The following is an 18851-nucleotide window of genomic DNA, read 5'->3' as shown; positions in this document are numbered from 1 at the left end:
CCAAAAAAACACAGGCATGATTAATGGAGGGGTGATAAAGGCACGTGAAGTGCCTGCAACCCTGACAAGAAAGCGAAAAGAACGCTTTCTCGCGACGTGAAGGAGACGCGGTGGCGGTGATAATATAAATAAATAAAATAAAAATAAATACTTTAATCGTGGGCAATTGACTTTTGAGATTTTTACAAAATTAAAATTTTTAGCCGTAAATATATTAAATATTTTATCCTTCTTAACAAATTGAGGATTTTAGCGTCCGAGAAGATGATCGGAAAAGGCTGGAATTGAGATGAGAAGGTCATCGGAACTCTCAAGGAATGATAAGCAAATATAGGTAAGAATGTTACAGATCGAGGAGAAAATGATATTAGTAGAACTTGTCGTTGGACTGGGTCATGGGGATGGACTCCCCTGTTCTGCTCGGGGAGAACGACTCCCTCTCCAACGACCCATTCAACGACTTTGCCGTGCTCGCCGCCGCCGCCCACACGGCGGGCGCGCAGCAACACGCGTACGCGAACAAGGCCAAAGCCCTCTGCACCCCGTCGGCGTACCAGGGGGACGCCATCACGAGCAGGGAGCCCAGCGCCCCCGCCAGCGGCGTCATCAACGCTAGCGCCGGCAGGAGGAATACGGCGACCACCACCGAGCAGAGCGAAGCCGCGCCGAGGGCGTACAGCGCCCATCCGGCCACCGGGTGCGCCGTCCGTGGCACCAGGAGGAAGGGGAGGACATAGGCAGTCAGCACCGACCACGCGGCGGCAGCCCTCACCAGGGCGTGCAGGAACGGGACCGTGCGCTCCGAGCGCCGGCTGTAGCAGAGCTTGAGCAGGCTGGGTCGCGCCAGGCGGGTGACGGCGATGAGACCCAGGTAGATCGCCGCCTGGATCAGCATCACCGGCGTCTCCGAGGCGTACCCGAGGGTGCTCCGTCGGAGCTCGTGCCACTGCAGGCCCAGAGGGAGAACCGGCCACGACCACCAGTACCACGGCTTCAGCGACGGCATGCTCGGGAAGGTGATCACGCTGTTGGGGCCGCACGGCACGCTCCATCGAAGCTTCAAATCTGAGCAACGACGAACAAATTAATCCAAATTCACTAAATGAGTTCGATTTCAAGCGAGAGATGGGAGCAGAGCGTACAGTAATAAGAAGCGTCCATTTGGTAACCGAGCGGAAGCCTATAAGTTCCGGCAAGCTTGGTGCCGTTTGCCGGCGGGTGGAACATCGGCCGGTCTAGCAGCTCCGGGAAGTAGCTCACCAGGAAGCCCTGGTCGGCGCCGTCCTTATTCGCTCGTCCGATTTCCAGCTCGTGGAGCATGTCCTTGAACACCGCAGTCGAAGGCTGCGATCGATCCGCCGACTTTCAAAATTTGATTTTTTACACTAAACGTGTTCGAATTAAAGGATGAGGAATAGAATTGGACCTCGAGGACGAAGAGGCCGGTGTGGAAGATGCAGGGGTTGATGAAGACGGCGCAGAAGCTGCCGCACTGGAAGAGCTCGTCGGCGTTGCGGAGGAAGATGTTGTCGGCGTCGAGCATGACGACGCGGTCGTAAGAGACCAAGCTCCACGCGTAAAGCTTGTTGAGGGTGAGCTTGAAGCGAGTGTTGAAGTTGCTCTGCGTCACGTAGGGGTTCTTGATGTTCTCCACCGTCACCACCTTCAGCCCGTCCTCCTCCTCCCTGTTCTTCCATCCATTTCATTAGGACAGTGTTGAGCATTGAATATTTGCAGGATTAGGAAAGAAGCGCGTCGGAAGTCAACGGCAAACCATTGCGACGAAGAAGTAAACGCCAGCTCGAAAATTTAAAAAGCTTCTAAAGAAATCAAAAGAAACAAGATTCCGACGTCAAAAGCAATTGAAACTTGTACGCGATTCAAGAAGAAAAAAAAAAGGAGATATTTGTTTGTCTTTATTCTGAAAAATGAAGAACGAAGAGAACTCACATTGTTTGGACCCAGCGGGGAGGAACGTCGGCGGAGGCGATGACGACGCGGTCGGCGTCGACGGCGAGACGCGCCAGCGAGCGCATCAGCACGCGGGTCGCCACGTAGAACTCGTAGTCCCGCGGTGTACCCATGTACATCATCGATGCGTAGGCGTGTTTCCGCCCCTTCTTCTCCGCTGCCTCCGACGCCCCCAGCGCCAGCACCAAGAGCGCCGCCATCGCCACCGCAGGGAAAAACCGCGTCCCCATCGATGCGCTTCCTGATCGAGCGGAAAACTCCAAAAGATCCGAACTTTAGGGTTATCGAACCAGCTGAGGGATCCGTCTCACGCCGAGCCGCCCGACGGCGATAAAAATCGGACTTTGCGATTACTGAACCTTTAGCTGTGCCCGGTCGATCAGCTCGGAGCTCCCCTTCACGACGAAATCAAGCTCGCTCCGGGACAATTGCAGAGTTGTGTCGGAAACTGACGGCCGTAGGTTCGCCGGAGAAGAGATTGCTGCGATCTCTGTTCTTAACATGGTGAAGGTCGAAGAAAGGGGAAGGTGCTTATATATGGAAAACAGGGGAGGAAATTGGTTGGTGGCGACAAAATAATTGTGAATAAATGTAAATATTTTATTAATTTAGATTCTGATTTATGATGTAAATTATTATTATTATTAAAAAAAAAAGATGAGAACGAGAGAGCGAGTAGATATTTACAAAGTCTGACCTTGTCAAATATGTACACTTATCTACCTAAAAGACGAACATTCCAAATATTGTTTTTCATATTTAACTTTTTTTTAATTATATCTTATCATTCAATTAAAATTTAATGCGAAAAAATGCCCCCTCAAATTAGGATAAACATGACATGAGCTCCGTTTTTTCAAAAAAAAAAAAAATATCAAATGTTTTTTATGATTTTATTTCAAAATTAACTCTTGATCTAACACTGATACCAATCAACTTCTACAAATTGTAACAACTATTAGATAATTTTTATAATGTATAAACTATCGGATAATTGTAAATAACTGATACCAATCAACTTCTAAAAATTATAACAGCTATTAGATAATTTTTATAATGTATAAACTATCGGATAATTGTAAATTATATAGAAGGTATCTGAGTAATTGTTACAATATGTTTAAGATGAATTTTAGAATTAATTTTTATAGCATATATAAACTACCTAATAATTGTTACAATGTGTTTAAGATGAGTTTAAAATTTAAAATTTATATTGTATTACAATATATAAAAGCTACTCGATAGTTATTGCAACGTGTTTAGTATGAATTTAAGATTTAAAATTTAGAATTTAGAATATCTGAATATTATTATACTAATTATACTAAAAATACTATTTAACAATTCAGTCAGGATTATTTAAATTTCATCAAAATAACTTTATAACTAATTAACATAGTTATAGAAATTATTATATTATAACTAACTTCATCCAAATAACTTTAACATAGTTATAGAAATTATTATATTATAATAGTATTTAAATATTTTAAACTTTAAATCCTAAATTCACTATGTTAATATTATTGTTGCTACCTATAGTTTTTATACGTTATAATAATTACCAAGTAGATTTTACACATTGTAACAAGTACTGAATAATTTTTATATGATATAAATTCTAAACTCATCTTAAACATGTTATGATAGCTACTAAATAAGTTATACACACTATAACAGCTATTGAGTAACTTTTATACGTTGTAGTACTTATTAGGTAATTTCTACACGATATAAATTTTAAACTCATTCTAAATATATTGTAGTAGCTATCCGATGACTTCTACAACATGGAGTGAAAGGGTAATTTTGGGATAAAATTATGGGAAATGCCTATTTGATTTTTTTTTTTAAAAAAAAAGATGTACCTATTTGTAAAATTTGTGATGCTCTTTGAATTTTTGTCCAAATTTAATCTCATTATTCATGAGATTTTGTATATATATATATATATATATATATATATATATATATATATATATATATATATATATATATATATATAATAAAATTTAGAAAAGAAAGCAAAATGTTTTTCTTAAAATATAATTTCTTTGATAAGCAAATGTGCGCGGTCCGGTCCAAATACAGTAATGATTTGTTTAAATCTTAATAATAATTTATTTATATAAAAAGGTAGTTTTCTTACTTAAGAGAGGTTAATTAAAGGAAAGTCAACGAGATTACTTAGGCGGTCGCCGAGATAAGGATTATTGGTTGAACTGGTCAAGACACTTCCTCGACGGCGAGTATAAACGGGCACGCGGTCGGCTGAGTCAAGTTCTTCGTGCCGAACACCGACGACCGGCCGCGTGATGCCCACCAAGACGCCAGTTCACAATGATGACTTTCGATGATTTATTACACCTTTTTTCATTTTATAAATATGAAACAAGGAAAATTACACCCGTCTTTCTTTTAAAAAAATATTAAAATGAATATTTTACTTATAATGTAATATCTAAAATATTTTTTCTCTACACTTTTAAATAATTTTAATTAAAACTATTTTAAAATAATATAATTTTCAAAAGTTTTCAAAATAGTGTTGCAATTTAAACAAAAATTGTACTCTGAAAGTATAATCTTTTTATTGGTAGTAAATGAATCATATATTAATGAATAAGTTTGATATTCAGTTTAATAATAATCTTTTGTTTAATAGAGTAATTAAATGAACAAGTTTGAATAATTCGTTTAACTAAACGAAAAAGTTTGAACATATATATTTAGCTCGTTAACGCTCGTATATAATATTCGTGAATAACATTCGTGATCAATGTTTATGAACAACGTTTGTGAACAATATTTCTGAATTTCAACTTATTAAATAAATAAAAAAACTTTTGAAATGAATAAATAAATTTATATTATAAGCTCAATAACTAATTAAATAAGTTTTAAATATAAAAGTTTCAGATAATGAAATAAGTTAGAATTGAGGGTTTGATAACATTTAAATGAATCAAATCCAAGCCAAGCTCAAAACTGATGGACGTGTATTCAATTAAGAGATTGAATATTTACATTGATTTTTTTTAATGATAAACTTTTGTGAAGTTGGTATATTTTTATTGACTTTTATAGAGTCTCGTATAGTTGTGAAAAAATTTCATGGAGTTCTATAGACTTTTTTGCAAGACTTTTACAGACATTTGTAAATTTCACGGAAACTTGTGGATTTAAGGGGGGGTGTATTCAATCTTGGAAAAGCGTAGGTGGTCATGGTCTCGCGCAATATTTATTTTCAAACAAAACCTAAAATATCTAATTAAATTTATTTTTTTAATAAAATAATAAATAACATACTTGTCCAAAAAAAATTTTCAACTTTTATCTTGTTTTAGCTAAAAACAAAGAGAAGATTAGGAGTGTCAAAAATGAACTCGACCCAACAACCCAACCTGAGTCGACCCGAAAAAAATCAGATTAGGGTTGGATTTTTTTGAGTTCAAGTCAGGTTGAGGTTGAAGGGTTTTCGGGTTAGGTCGGGTCGGGTTCGGGTTGACCCGGGTTAACCCAGATACATGGTTTATTCAGTTTTTTAGGGTTAAATTAAATTTTATTTTGAAAATTAAGATATTTTTATGTATATTAATTAATATCAATGTTAGTATGATAATGATGGAGTATTGGGATAAAAGTAAAGAATTATAGAAAAATAGCAAAAAAAAAAAAGTTATTTTGAATTGGGTTTTCTGGTTATCCAGGTTAGGTTCGGGTTGGTCGGGTTCGGGTCGGATTCGAGTTGGGTTAAAAAAAATTCAACCTGATCCACCCGAATTAACACCCTTAGAGAAGATAACGTCTCACTTTAAAAAAAATTAATAATATAATTTTAAATCCAATAATATTATAATAATTGTAAATATTTTTATTTATAATTTTAATCCAAATTAACCTGAAATGTTAGTCAACTTTTAAATTCAGTCAAACTATTAATAAAATATTGAATTGATAAATTTGATTAGTAATAAAATTAATAATAATATTATTAATTTGATTAGTAATAATATTATTAAAATAAATAAATATAAATATATAAATTTTATTTAGGAATTTTTAAAATTTAATAAATTTTATATAATATTTTTAGGTCGAATTTCATTGGACTTTATTAAATTATCTATTAATTAAGTTGAGAATTAATTTGATCTATTAATATATATTTTATATTAAAACCTACGGTCTCAAGTTTCTCTTCCCTCTACGCACAGCCACCGTCAAAATCGATTTCGACTTTGACCTGCTTGCAAGAAGTCGACGGAAGCATCGCCAACCGCCTCAAATAATTTTTCTATTTGTTTTCCTCTTTTCCGGCACACCGCAGGCTTCACCAGATGACACTCATTATTTCCCTTCACGAGCAACCAGGGGAGTAGCTACATGGCGTCGAGGGCGTACGACCGCCCCCCTAAAATTTTTTGGGGAAAAAAATTAATACAGTGAATTTTTTTGAAAGGATTTAGTTATAAATTCTAAAAATTTCAAGATTTTTTTATAAAATGTTCAATTAAAACAAATAAGACCCCAAACCTTTTTTTTCTTTCTTTCCGCCAACCCTTTATTTTTCTCTCTCGATATTTTTTTCTCTCTCCCATTACCTGTATTTTTTTTCCCTCTCCCCTCTTTTGTTTTCTTCCTCCTCTAATCCCCTCTCCTTTTTTCTCTCCTATGGTCTTCTTCCTCTCATAATCTCCTTATTATTCTTTCCCTAACTTTAATTTTATACTCAAAATCCTTTGTCGCACATTGATGTCGTTGCCATCCACATTGCTATCGCCGCTATCACTAGCACCGTTGTCATTTGTTGTCAGCACTGCCATCGTCGCTTTGCTAACGCTCCACAGCAAACACGTTTTGATTGAGGTAAAGTTTTCTTACTTTATCTCTTTCAATTAGGAATTTAAGTGTTGGAAAAACATTTAGTGTTAATTTTTCATATATTTATAATTTTATTTGCTAATTAAGTATGCCAAATATTTATAGATACTGAGATCTTCTATGCATTTAATGTTTGATTTGTTATATGAAGGTGATCAATTTATCGTTCAAAATTTGATCAAAATAAATTATGGTCTCTAATTTAGCAACGAAAATTAAATTTTGTTGTCAATTTCATCTCTATACTTATTTAACCTATTTAATTAGCTACGAAAACTTAATTCCCTCGCTATTTTAGCAACAAAATAAGTTTCCATTGCTATTTTAGCGACTCAATTAAGTTTCTGTCGCTAATTAACTTTTTAATTATGGTTTTTATTCTCGATTTTTCTTCTCAGTGCCCTAAAATCTTCCTCTCTAATCGACCTTCTCTCCGATCTATGGCACGCTCCTCTCCTCTTCTCTTCGATCTCCGGCATTGGAATGCATCTCATTGGTATGCATGATCTTCTCCCGTTCCCTCTCATCTTTTAGTGACTGCTTGGCGGTGGCCTAACAGTGAGGTCTCGCTTTGGCCATAACCTCACACTGAGGTCTTTTCTTGGTTGCGACCTTATAGTGAGGTGGCGAGGTTAGGCGTGACCTTAGTAGTGTACCGTGGTCAGCTTGAATTCGCCCCCCTAAATGCAAATTTTAGCTACGCTACTGGGAGCAACCGGAGCAAAAATCTCCGCCTGCAACCAACCGCCGTGAGTTGCCACGCGAAGAAAAGACTGCAAGTGGCTGCTATTCTGTTCCAGCCATTTTGATCCATTCTTTTGTCGTTATAATGTCGAAGAATGACATTTCAGAGGACTCTCAACTTCGCATGAAATGCATGTTGAGAGGTTGATGCAGACTGTAGAGAGGTTGAACAAGGACATGACCTTTAAGATAAAAAAAATAATTAAAATTGAGGAGCAGGAAGAGAAAGGATTTATTTGTAAAAAATTAAAGCGATTTGAAATATATAGAAATTTCAAGGATGAGGAAAAGATTTTTTATTTTATTTTTAAAATTATACCAAATATTTTGGAGAACTCTTATTGGTTAAAATTTATATCCAAGGATTTCTAAAAGAATCCATGAAAATCTATTGAAATTTTGGATACCAAAAGATTTCCATAGAGTTTTAAAAAGTTAAGTTTGAATATCACATGACTTTTTAAAACTCTATAAAAATCTAATTTGGATACTACTAGATTTCTATAAAGTTTATAAAAGTCTAGAAATACACTTAGGAGGCGCTTGGTTCAGGTAAGGGAATGGGAAATGATATGGGATTGATTGCAAATATTAATGAAATGAGAATAATACCCATACCCCTCATATTAGTGGGGAATGACCCATTCCTCTATTTAGAGGAATGAATCCGTGGGTCCCACCTTCATTTCCCTAAACAAAGCACAGGTTTCATTTCATTCCCATTCCAAACCCCCCAAACAAGCACCCCCTTAGACTTTTAAAATCCACAAAAGTCATTCAAAGTAATTAAAAGTTCAACATTGAATACACCCCCTAAATTTATGCTTGTAAAACAAAATCAAGCCAAGGTTTATGTTAACGACTTGATTCATTTTAGACTCAACTTAGTTATCTTATCAAATAAATTTAAACACCATAAAATTTGACTCGACGTAACTTATTTATAACCCTAGTTTTAGTCAAAGTTATTATTGACTCTATTTTGATATTTTTTTATATAAAAAATATTTCGATATAAATAATTAGAGATTTCTATTTTGAGCGAGTTTTGGTGAATCAGGTAATTTTTTCACATATTTTATTTTTATTTTTAAAATAATCATAGCTACTAATTAGTCAATGATTGCAATTCTCTTTAAATCTCTTGTTCTAATTATAGGAGTTTCATGCGACCCAAGGTTGATTTTATGTCTTTAAAGAAAAATCACTAATGAGTTTTTTTAATTACGGGGGTAAGCTTTATCATTGTAGCACAAAGGCATAATCAATAGCCGATTTCTAACTAAATATGCTAACTTGTGAAATATTTAGTCAAGACTCATGATTCTTTCCTTTATTAAACAATCTAGTTAATGACTTCGTTTTATTCTTTTAATGAACTTGTTTTATTTTAAAAATTTTAAAAGGGAATTCTTATGAACTAAGCATTTTAGGAAATAAATCATCTCATCAAAAGCACTTTCTATTTGTATTATTAGTTCAATGGGGTTTCATCTCTCATCATCAATCAAACACCATTTTTGGAAATTTAAACTTACGAGAGAAATTAAAATTCAATTAGCCAATTATAATACTCAATTAAGGATCGAATATTTGAATTATGATATAATAAGTAAAGAATATATTTAATTCTTTACTAATCGGGTTTCCTCCTCTTCTCCTTCCGTCCGAATCAACGGTTGAGATTTAGTCCCTTTACGGGGAGACCCGAAATCTGATTGTTATCGAAATCCAACGGAGCAGGCTCATGGCGGCCGCGCGTCCCTGAACAGTCCGCATATGAGTGGGATAATGAGATAGAACGTAATCCGTTGGATTGAAACTACGAACGGCGATGTACGCTCCCGCATAACGATCAGATGAACCCGCGACTTTGCTTCCTTAACAAGAATTCCTCGTGTAATTACCCTTCTGCGCCTATAAATTTCCCGTCACTGCAGTCGATAGCTTTTATCTTCTCATCGCTTCTTCTCGCCGTCGTTTTTTGGATCTTGATCTCGATGGCGAACCCGGGCGAGGCCTCCTCTTCCGATCCGTGAGTCTCCACCGCCTTCTTTCTTTGATTTTCGTTTTTTGGCTTCGCGATTTCTATCTGGATTGTTAAGATTTTGTTTTTTATTTTGTTTTTTTATGTTGGTTCTAATTGGATGGATGGTGGAAATTGATGCAGAAAGGGGAAGAAGGATTACAGCACGGCGATCCTCGAGAAGAAGAAGGCGCCGAACCGTTTGATTGTGGATGAAGCTACAAATGACGACAATTCGGTTGTTTCGATGCATCCCGACACGATGGAGAAGCTGCAGCTGTTTCGTGGCGATACCATACTCTTGAAGGTTCCAAGATTGTTTCCTCTTAACTGTATCCGATTGCAGCTAGTCCAGCAGTAGGGGTTTTAGATGAACTGGAAAAATTAGGGTTTTTTTAGGATCTTAAGATTTGTGATAGTTTGGGGCTTTGTGGGTGATTGTGCTTCTTCAGATTATGCCTTTTCTAACATTACATGAATTCTAATTATGTTCGACTTCTGACATCTATTGGGCGAACTTTGAATGTATAATGATTTTACTTTGCTGAGTGACTGTCAATGTCCAGAATTAGGCTGGACTTCAGTTGGAAAAATCTGGTCTTCCTAAGCTGACAAATTTCACACTATTTGTTTTCTTCAGGGGAAGAAAAGAAGGGATACAATCTGTATTGCTCTAGCTGATGATACATGCGATGAACCAAAGATCAGGATGAACAAGGTTGTCAGATCAAATCTCAGGGTGAGGCTTGGTGACGTTGTATCTGTTCATCAATGCCAAGATGTCAAGTATGGAAAGCGTGTCCACATACTTCCTATTGATGACACAATTGAAGGAGTTACAGGAAACTTGTTTGATGCATATTTGAAACGTGAGTTTTCATTAAATTTCTCCTGAATGAATATAGATATTTATCAGCTTATGTTGTATATGTTGTTTTACTTATTGTCGGCTTTGCTATGATTTCTCTTCTAAAATTATTTGCCTATAAGGTGATCATTAATATCATGGCTCATGTTAATGAGACAATTTGTGGTATTGTTGCTGGAACTCATTACATAACATGTTTCAGTTTTTCAAATAAAGAACTTATGCACTATGCTTACACTATAGTCTTCTGTCTCATCATATTCAAGCTTCTATTTGGAATAAATACATTCAAATTCTAGATATTTATTCATCCCGTTTGAATTTTGGAAAATTCTGCTTCTTTTAAGTCCCATTCTTTTTGTTTAGCTGAACATATAACTCTAACCTTTAATCATTTGATAAGAATACCTCAATACTCTACTTGTCTGATTTGAAAACGGTTCCAATCGTTGGCAATGTTAATTGCAATGGAGCAACCTTTCTATTTCGAGAAATCCTGTGTGTATGTACTACAGCAAGATGTGTCCTTCTTGGTAGATTTGACTTCCAGATCAAATTAGGATTACTTTTATGCTTTAACTATTTTCCCTGTTCTGTGCTTGAAATTGATTTGAACCCTCATTTGATTCAAGCAAACAATATGATTAATTGGTTTTGAGATGCTCTGCTTTCATGGCCATTTCGTAGCTGTTCATTGTTAAAATGCTCTTTATAACAGTTGAACACCTGGATTCATGGGTTCTAATTAAACTTCTCTTGTGGTTCACAATCACATCTTTCATAGTATTTATTCATTGAGTATAGTGGTCATTCTCTGTTCTCTTATGAAAAAAGATGCTGTGATCAGTGATCACACAATATTATCTCTTTTGAAAATGTAATTTATTAATTGGGTGGATACTTCTTTTGTTTCTTGATTCTAGACCCTCTTACTAGCAAGGGATATGCACTCAATCTTAACCTTGGTTGGATAGAAAAGTAAATATCTGAGTAAATGCATATTGATATCTTATTTTAGAGTTGTAGATGGAGAATTTATAAGATACTAATTCATTAATATCTTTAGTCTAATGGCATTTAAATCAAAATTTAAACCTGTAATATGCTTTTCATTTCTCCAATTGGAGTCTCCTCATCAAAGTCAATAGTGTTCAAACATGCATATGAAATTGAGAGTTCATCATTGATGTTCCTAACCAATTGTGACAGTTGACATAAGTGAATTATGATATTGTATGATGTTATAATGGTTATCAGATACCGACTAAAATTTACTTTGTTGGAATTCCATTAACTCGTATCTTGAGGATGGTACTAATTCCACCAACTTAAAGATATATCACTATTTTCATTTCTATGCTAGTAGTCCCTGTCAACTGAGGGCATTAAAGAGCTGCATTCTAAAGCATTTTCCAAGTTTAATACAAATTAGATGCAATTTTTAAAGCACAATAACTATGCCCATAGTTATTTGAGGCGTGAAGCGACCAAAAGTGCATAGGTGCCGTGGGGCCTAAGGCGCTAGGCGCAAGGTGAGGTGCACACCTTACCGAAGTAAGACATGGATATACATTTTTACAATTCAAACATATATAGAAAATTTTTGCCAAAATATTTCACCAACAAAATTCAAATATTTCGCAAACTATTAAACAATAATGTAAATATAAAATTTACTAACATTCAAATATTGAAATAGTTTATTTTTATAATCAAAATCAGATTTTAAATTAAACAAAAATCAAAATCAATGAATGAAAATTCTAAACTAATTTACAATTTGAATTTGTGAGCAACGAAAAATAAAATAATTAGAATGTAAATCGATAAGAAAACTTATGAACTTAATGTGAGAAAAAAATATACTGTTATGACGAAACAAAAGGAGAAAAGCAAGAAAGTGTAGCCAAATTTAGAAGACTGTTGATGGTGTAGGTGAGAGAAGAGTTTACTTTTGAGAAGGGAGTGGAGTGGAGTGGAGGGGAGGTTGATGCTAATTTTTTAGGGGAGAAAAAGAGTCATGCAAGAGAAAATTAGTGAAATAAGTTTGCAAGGAACTAAGGGCATCTTCAATGGTTAGAGCTCTAAATGAGCTCTTTTTTATGATCTCAATATGCCACATCAATAATATGAAAACTTATTGAAACATCTCCAATGGTTAGAGCTCTAAATGAACTTTTTTGTGATCCAATTCATAGCATGTAGTTGCATGGCTACGAGCATATTGCATCAATTTTGAGACAAAAGAGTAGGTTTAAGTTTAAACTACAAACCTCAAACCTCACATCTACAATGGTTCAAGGCTTTTTATTCCGTTTTTTTTTTTTAAATTTTATAAACCTCTCATAAACCTTGTATTGGAGATGCCCATAATGTTCATTTTCTAGGGGAGAGGAAGAGTCAAGCAAGAAAAATGTGTCGCATGCATACAAGTTAATGCAACCTTATTAATTTAAATGGTCTTTAAAGGTATGGATTGGACTTAAAAAAAAATTAAAACTTTAGTAAAACAAGGAAAATTATGCCTTAAGCGCGCCTTAACCTCTCAAAAGGCGCGCTTCATTCAAGTACTTGCCTTGGGTGATTGGCTAGGCGTTGCGCCCAGGCGCATGCTTTTCACAACTATGACTATGCCGATTGATTTCCCCAGCATGCAAACTAAGTATTTATGCAAAGACTGGTCACTTGATTTTGTCTTTGTTAAATCATTCTTTATACATTCATTTGTAATTTATGTTTCTGGTATATGATCAATTCTGGATTTCTTGTTTACTTGCTAGTCTTTTGCATTGGTAATCTAACTAATCAAGCTACCTGCCTATTTCTTGAAGTTTTCTTGCAATCTTATTGTGATCTATAATTTATTTGATTCATATACTTTGATCAGAAAAAGTCTTGATAAATCATCTTTTCTACTTCCTAATGCTGAAATGCTGTAGTAGTATTTTTCTCATGTGAATATGCATTTAATGTTTTCATGAGCTCAGATTGGTGGTTCTAAGTGGAGTAGATCAGAGATTCTGTAATGTGAGTCAAGATTTATGCTCACTCTATGTCTGGTGCATACTTGAGTCATTAGTTTTCCTCATTTGGTTTATGCTAACTACATAGTCCACACTACCTAGTGGGATAAGGCTTGGTTGTTGTTGGTTTATGCTGGCTACATCTATCTTATTCAGTTTCAATTTGATCAGTTCCTAATCCTATTTTCCATACGCAATATTATACTTGTGAATTTATGCATACCATTGCATTTTTACCCTATGTTAATATGGTTTCAATATATTGGAACCACATGAAAATTTATGCTAGCTTTAACAATACTTACGAAGGCTGGAGTTATCTGATACTCGTGACTTGCTTTCTTTATTATTCTCTTTTAACTTAACAATTAACATTTTTGCAGCTTATTTTCTAGAAGCCTATCGTCCTGTTAGAAAAGGGGATCTTTTCCTCGTCAGAGGGGGTATGAGGAGTGTTGAGTTTAAGGTTATAGAAACTGATCCTGCTGAATACTGTATTGTCGCTCCTGATACTGAGATTTTCTGTGAGGGGGAGCCTGTAAAAAGAGAAGACGAAGACAGGCTTGATGAGGTAGGTTATGATGATGTTGGAGGAGTTAGGAAACAAATGGCTCAAATAAGAGAGCTAGTAGAGCTTCCTCTAAGACATCCTCAATTATTTAAATCTATTGGCGTCAAGCCGCCAAAAGGTATTTTGTTGTATGGACCACCTGGTTCAGGTAAGACTTTAATAGCAAGAGCAGTTGCAAATGAGACGGGAGCCTTTTTCTTTTGCATCAATGGCCCAGAGATCATGTCAAAGCTAGCTGGTGAGAGTGAGAGTAATTTGAGGAAGGCTTTCGAAGAAGCAGAGAAAAATGCACCCTCAATTATCTTTATTGATGAGCTTGATTCCATTGCTCCCAAGAGAGAAAAAACTCATGGGGAAGTTGAAAGGCGTATAGTTTCTCAACTATTAACACTGATGGATGGGTTGAAGTCACGTGCTCATGTAATGGTCATTGGAGCTACCAACAGGCCGAACAGTATTGATCCAGCTCTTAGACGATTCGGTAGGTTTGACAGAGAAATTGACATTGGTGTCCCTGATGAGGTTGGACGATTGGAGGTTCTTCGCATCCATACTAAGAACATGAAGCTATCTGATGATGTAAGTGACCATTTGCCAATTGTTGTTACCTTGTTCAATAAACATGTGGCAGTGAATGTTGATTTTATGCAGTTTGCTTTCTATAATGCAGGTTGATTTGGAAAGGATTGCTAAGGACACACATGGCTATGTTGGGGCTGACCTTGCTGCTTTATGCACTGAAGCTGCTCTCCAGTGTATCCGGGAAAAGATGGACATAATTGATCTAGAAGATGAATCAATTGATGCAGAGATTCTCAACTCTATGGCTGTTACAAATGAACATTTTAAGACTGCTTTGGGATCTAGTAACCCATCTGCTCTCCGTGAAACTGTAAGTCTTCATTGATAACTATAATCATTTTCAATTGCTTTAGTTTACTACATTGCTAAAAGTTGAAAATAAGAAATTTGAGATTGATGTTTTTTTCTAATTTAAACGACACTTTTCAGCTCAAAAAAAATCCTATAAACTCAAATGTCTGGTTGGCAACTTGTGGCTACTGCCATAGGTTATTGAATGGCCTAAAAAAAAAATCCTTTTTTTCTTCTTCAAATGCTTTTGGCACTTGGGATATAAGCTGGTATATTCATTTATCCTTGAGAAATGCTGATAGTTTTTTGGATTTTGATAAGGTCGTCGAAGTACCAAATGTCAGCTGGGATGATATTGGTGGGCTGGAAAATGTCAAGAGGGAGCTGCAAGAGGTAGTTTCATGGATATTTTGATGTTTTATGCCCACCGAGTGCTTGACAGTGATTTTTGATTATTTTTTTTCTTCTGCAGACTGTCCAATATCCAGTTGAGCATCCTGAGAAGTTTGAGAAGTTTGGAATGTCTCCTTCCAAGGGAGTTTTGTTTTATGGACCACCGGGATGTGGTAAAACATTGCTAGCTAAGGCCATTGCTAATGAATGCCAAGCTAATTTCATTAGTGTGAAGGGTCCTGAATTGCTGACCATGTGGTTTGGTGAAAGCGAAGCAAATGTGCGTGAAATATTTGATAAGGCTCGCCAATCTGCACCATGTGTGCTCTTTTTTGATGAACTTGACTCCATTGCGACTCAGGTTAGCTATTGTTGTCAACTTTTGCCGTTTCAGTTTGTCTTCAACTCTAACTGTTTTGTTTTGTCCCTGTAGAGAGGCAGCAGTGTCGGTGATGCAGGAGGTGCTGCTGATAGGGTTCTTAATCAGCTACTGACAGAGATGGATGGCATGAATGCCAAGAAAACTGTATTCATTATCGGGGCAACCAACAGACCAGATATCATAGATCCTGCTCTGCTTAGGCCTGGCCGGTTGGACCAGTTGATTTATATTCCTTTACCAGATGAGGCCTCTCGGTACCAAATTTTTAAAGCTTGCCTAAGAAAATCTCCAGTGGCAAAAGATGTTGAGCTGAGGGCTCTTGCGAAGTACACTCAGGGATTTAGTGGTGCGGACATCACAGAAATTTGTCAGCGGGCATGCAAGTATGCCATTAGAGAAAACATTGAAAAGGTAATGCCATTTCTGTATTGGTTCACTTGTTTCTGTTACTACTGCAGTGCAAATTTATAGCATGCCAAATGTTACTGATCTTGCATTTAAAAAACACAAACTTATCAGGTTTTCTTTTCAATAGAAACCTGCAACTTTGCATGTAAGCTAAGCTTTATTATAACTGGCAAGAAGTTGTGTGGGAGAAATAGGTGCTGGAACTACAACATTTGGAACAATTCCATTACACTGATAGCGCCAGTTTGTTGAATCAATTCATCAGTTGTGCTATTCGTGTTTCAGAACCTAACCTTCAACATTTCATGGCTCACACTTTTTTTTATTATTGTATACTTGTTTTTATTTTGAAATACAGCTGGTTTATAGATATAATTCTGGTATGAGCACTTTCATAACTATTTTTCGTCAATGTAGTTCCTTTCTGATTTTCCTGCAGTGATTGGGTTAGAAAATTCTGGTCACCTTGTTCTGCAGGACATTGAAAGAGAAAAGAGGAAGAGTGAAAATCCTGAAGCCATGGAGGAAGACGATGAGGCTGATGACATAGCAGAGATCAAAGCCGTTCATTTTGAAGAGTCAATGAAGTTTGCCCGCAGGAGTGTCAGCGACGCTGACATTCGCAAGTACCAAGCATTTGCTCAAACTTTGCAGCAGTCACGGGGTCTTGGCAGTGAGTTCCGTTTTGCCGATCGTTCTGAAGCTACACCTGGAGCAGACCCTTTTGCAACCCCAACTGTCGATGCTGATGATGATGATTTATATAGTTAGTTAACTGATTTAGAAGAATGGATAAAATGTTATTGTGATACCATGTTGAATTTCCACCTTTAGTTTTCGTCGTGTTGACTCCATACTACGAATTTAAGGGCACAGGATGTGCTCATAGGCATTGGTATCACTATATGACTATATCCAAGTAAAAACCTTTCACTTGTGATTTATTGTTTCAGTTTAGTTTGTGCATCGCATAGGAAGTGTTCTTGCTGCAAAATAAAAGATAAATACAGTTCGGATACGAAGTGTTGCAGGAAGAAAAAAAAACGTTTCACTTTTGCATTAAATAGAATGGTTATAACAAATTCAGTTTGATGAATATGGTCAAAGTGATAACTCTTGGATATATGTGTATGAAGAAGATATGGAAGAGGTATGAAGTTTCATTGTGAATGAGATTTTAGTCTCACATTGGGAGTTTCAAAGCATATTAGTTGGTTTATATTGATTTACATGCATTGATGATGTGAATAAATGCGGGAGAGGTTCTTTCACGCCTAGATGCTATAAATTCAGGGCTTCAATTGCATTGAATTAAGTTGACTCATGTGCGAACACGACCTGCGCGCGTTGAATGTCGGACTGGTCAGGATAAAATTTGTCCAAGTGGGCGATCACAGGCAATAGACACACAAGTAGTAGTTCTCCACCTTCGTTCCCCTCTGTTTCCCTCCTTTGTTCTGCATCTCTTGCTTGGCAGATTATCTGTGGTAGCAGTCGGGTAACTCTTAGTTCACCGTGGTAACCACGAGTGCTTCGTGCGCGTCACAATTAATCGTTGTATTTTAGGAAATAGACGACCCGAGAAAACTTTGAAACACAGTCAGAGGTGAAGCGAATCTGTTTCAAGGAAACTGTATCTGATGCGGATGCAGCTTGGGGCGTAGGAGTGATTAGGGAGAAAGGGAGGGGCAGTTCAGTCATTTGCAAGATCAGGGCTTTGAGTTTATAAGATGCACTATTCATGAGGAAGAAAGGGGCTGGCTTTTTCTCCGCCGCCGAGCTCACACACGGGGAAGGAGTCCCTTCTCTACGCCGACATCGCCTCCGGCAGCCACCACTGCTACCTCCAGTGGCCCTACGTCACCTCCTGCGATCATCACCGCTGATGCCTCCAACGGCCGGCGTCGCCTCCAGCAACCACCGTTGCTGCCTCCAGTGGCTCGCGCCACCTCCGATAGCCACCGCTGCTACCTTCAGTGGCCTGCGTCGCCTCCTGCGGACATCGCCGCTGCCTCCAGCGGCCGGCGTCGCCTCCGGCAGCCACCGCTGCTGCCTCCAATGGCCCTACGTCGCCTCCTGCGGCCATCGCCGCTGATGCCTCCAGCGGCCGGCGTCGCCTCCGACAGCCACCGCTACTGCTTCCAGTGGCATGCGTCGCCTCCTGCAGCCATCGCCACTGCCTCCAGCGGCCGACGTCACCTCCGGCAGCCACCGCTGCTGCCTCCAGTGGCACGCGCCACCTCCGGCGGCCACCGCCTCTACCTCCAGTGGCTCGCGCCACCTCCGGCGGCCACCGCCTCTACCCCCAGCGGCTGGCGACGCCTCCGGCGGCCACCGCCTCTCTCTCTCTCTAGCGGTTAGTGCTGCTTCCGGCGGCCATGGCAACTGCCACCGCCGCCTCTTCCCGCGTCTAGCGCCGTACAGCGGTCGTCGCCGTCTCTCCCAGCAGCTGCCACCACTTCTTGTGGCCTTACAGGCGACTCTAGCGTACCCACAGGCGACTCTGATGACTCTACAGTCGGTGCCCACTGTTTGCTGCGCAGATCTGACCATTGTTGGATGTCGGCCATCGAGCCGTTCTATTTCATTTCGTATCGTTATCATGCTTGTGAGTTATTAATATTATCCGGCCTGCGCGCCATTGTCGCATTCTGGCCTGCGAGCCGAGGTCATATACTAGTTGTGTCGCCATCGTATTTTGATTG

At 37.9% G+C, this 18851-nt stretch overlaps 2 protein-coding genes across 2 annotated transcripts; one reads left to right on the top strand and one right to left on the bottom strand.

The window, feature by feature from the left end:
- Window positions 1–284: 284 nt before the first annotated feature.
- LOC121984669 (putative glucuronosyltransferase PGSIP8) lies at window positions 285–2477 on the bottom strand. Its single transcript, XM_042537736.1, has 4 exons — window positions 1951–2477; window positions 1427–1685; window positions 1143–1344; window positions 285–1065 (listed from the first exon to the last, which is right to left on the bottom strand). The coding sequence occupies exons 1-4, from the start codon at window positions 2199–2201 to the stop codon at window positions 368–370; spliced, it is 1410 nt and encodes a 469-aa protein (XP_042393670.1). The 5' UTR covers window positions 2202–2477; the 3' UTR covers window positions 285–367.
- A 7012-nt stretch (window positions 2478–9489) lies between these two features.
- LOC121984668 (cell division cycle protein 48 homolog) lies at window positions 9490–17098 on the top strand. Its single transcript, XM_042537735.1, has 9 exons — window positions 9490–9637; window positions 9773–9935; window positions 10269–10497; window positions 13903–14669; window positions 14761–14982; window positions 15285–15356; window positions 15436–15717; window positions 15790–16149; window positions 16624–17098. The coding sequence occupies exons 1-9, from the start codon at window positions 9603–9605 to the stop codon at window positions 16915–16917; spliced, it is 2424 nt and encodes an 807-aa protein (XP_042393669.1). The 5' UTR covers window positions 9490–9602; the 3' UTR covers window positions 16918–17098.
- The last annotated feature ends 1753 nt before the right edge of the window (window positions 17099–18851 follow it).

Source organism: Zingiber officinale, chromosome 5B (genome assembly GCF_018446385.1).
Source record: "Zingiber officinale cultivar Zhangliang chromosome 5B, Zo_v1.1, whole genome shotgun sequence".
NCBI classification, from domain to species: Eukaryota; Viridiplantae; Streptophyta; class Magnoliopsida; order Zingiberales; family Zingiberaceae; genus Zingiber; species Zingiber officinale.
This window is presented reverse-complemented; position numbering and strand designations above follow the sequence as displayed.

Bases quoted from the DNA above. Each gene is read 5' to 3' on its own strand.
- LOC121984669 (XM_042537736.1), bottom strand. From the start codon at position 2,201: ATGGGGACGCGGTTTTTCCCTGCGGTGGCGATGGCGGCGCTCTTGGTG. The intron at 1,686-1,950 runs GTGAGTTCTCTT...ATGGAAGAACAG, and splicing joins CCCCGCTGGGTCCAAACAAT to GGAGGAGGAGGACGGGCTGA. The intron at 1,066-1,142 runs GTACGCTCTGCT...GTCGTTGCTCAG, and splicing joins AATGGACGCTTCTTATTACT to ATTTGAAGCTTCGATGGAGC.
- LOC121984668 (XM_042537735.1), top strand. From the start codon at position 9,603: ATGGCGAACCCGGGCGAGGCCTCCTCTTCCGATCC. The intron at 9,936-10,268 runs GTTCCAAGATTG...TGTTTTCTTCAG, and splicing joins GCGATACCATACTCTTGAAG to GGGAAGAAAAGAAGGGATAC. The intron at 14,670-14,760 runs GTAAGTGACCAT...TCTATAATGCAG, and splicing joins ACATGAAGCTATCTGATGAT to GTTGATTTGGAAAGGATTGC.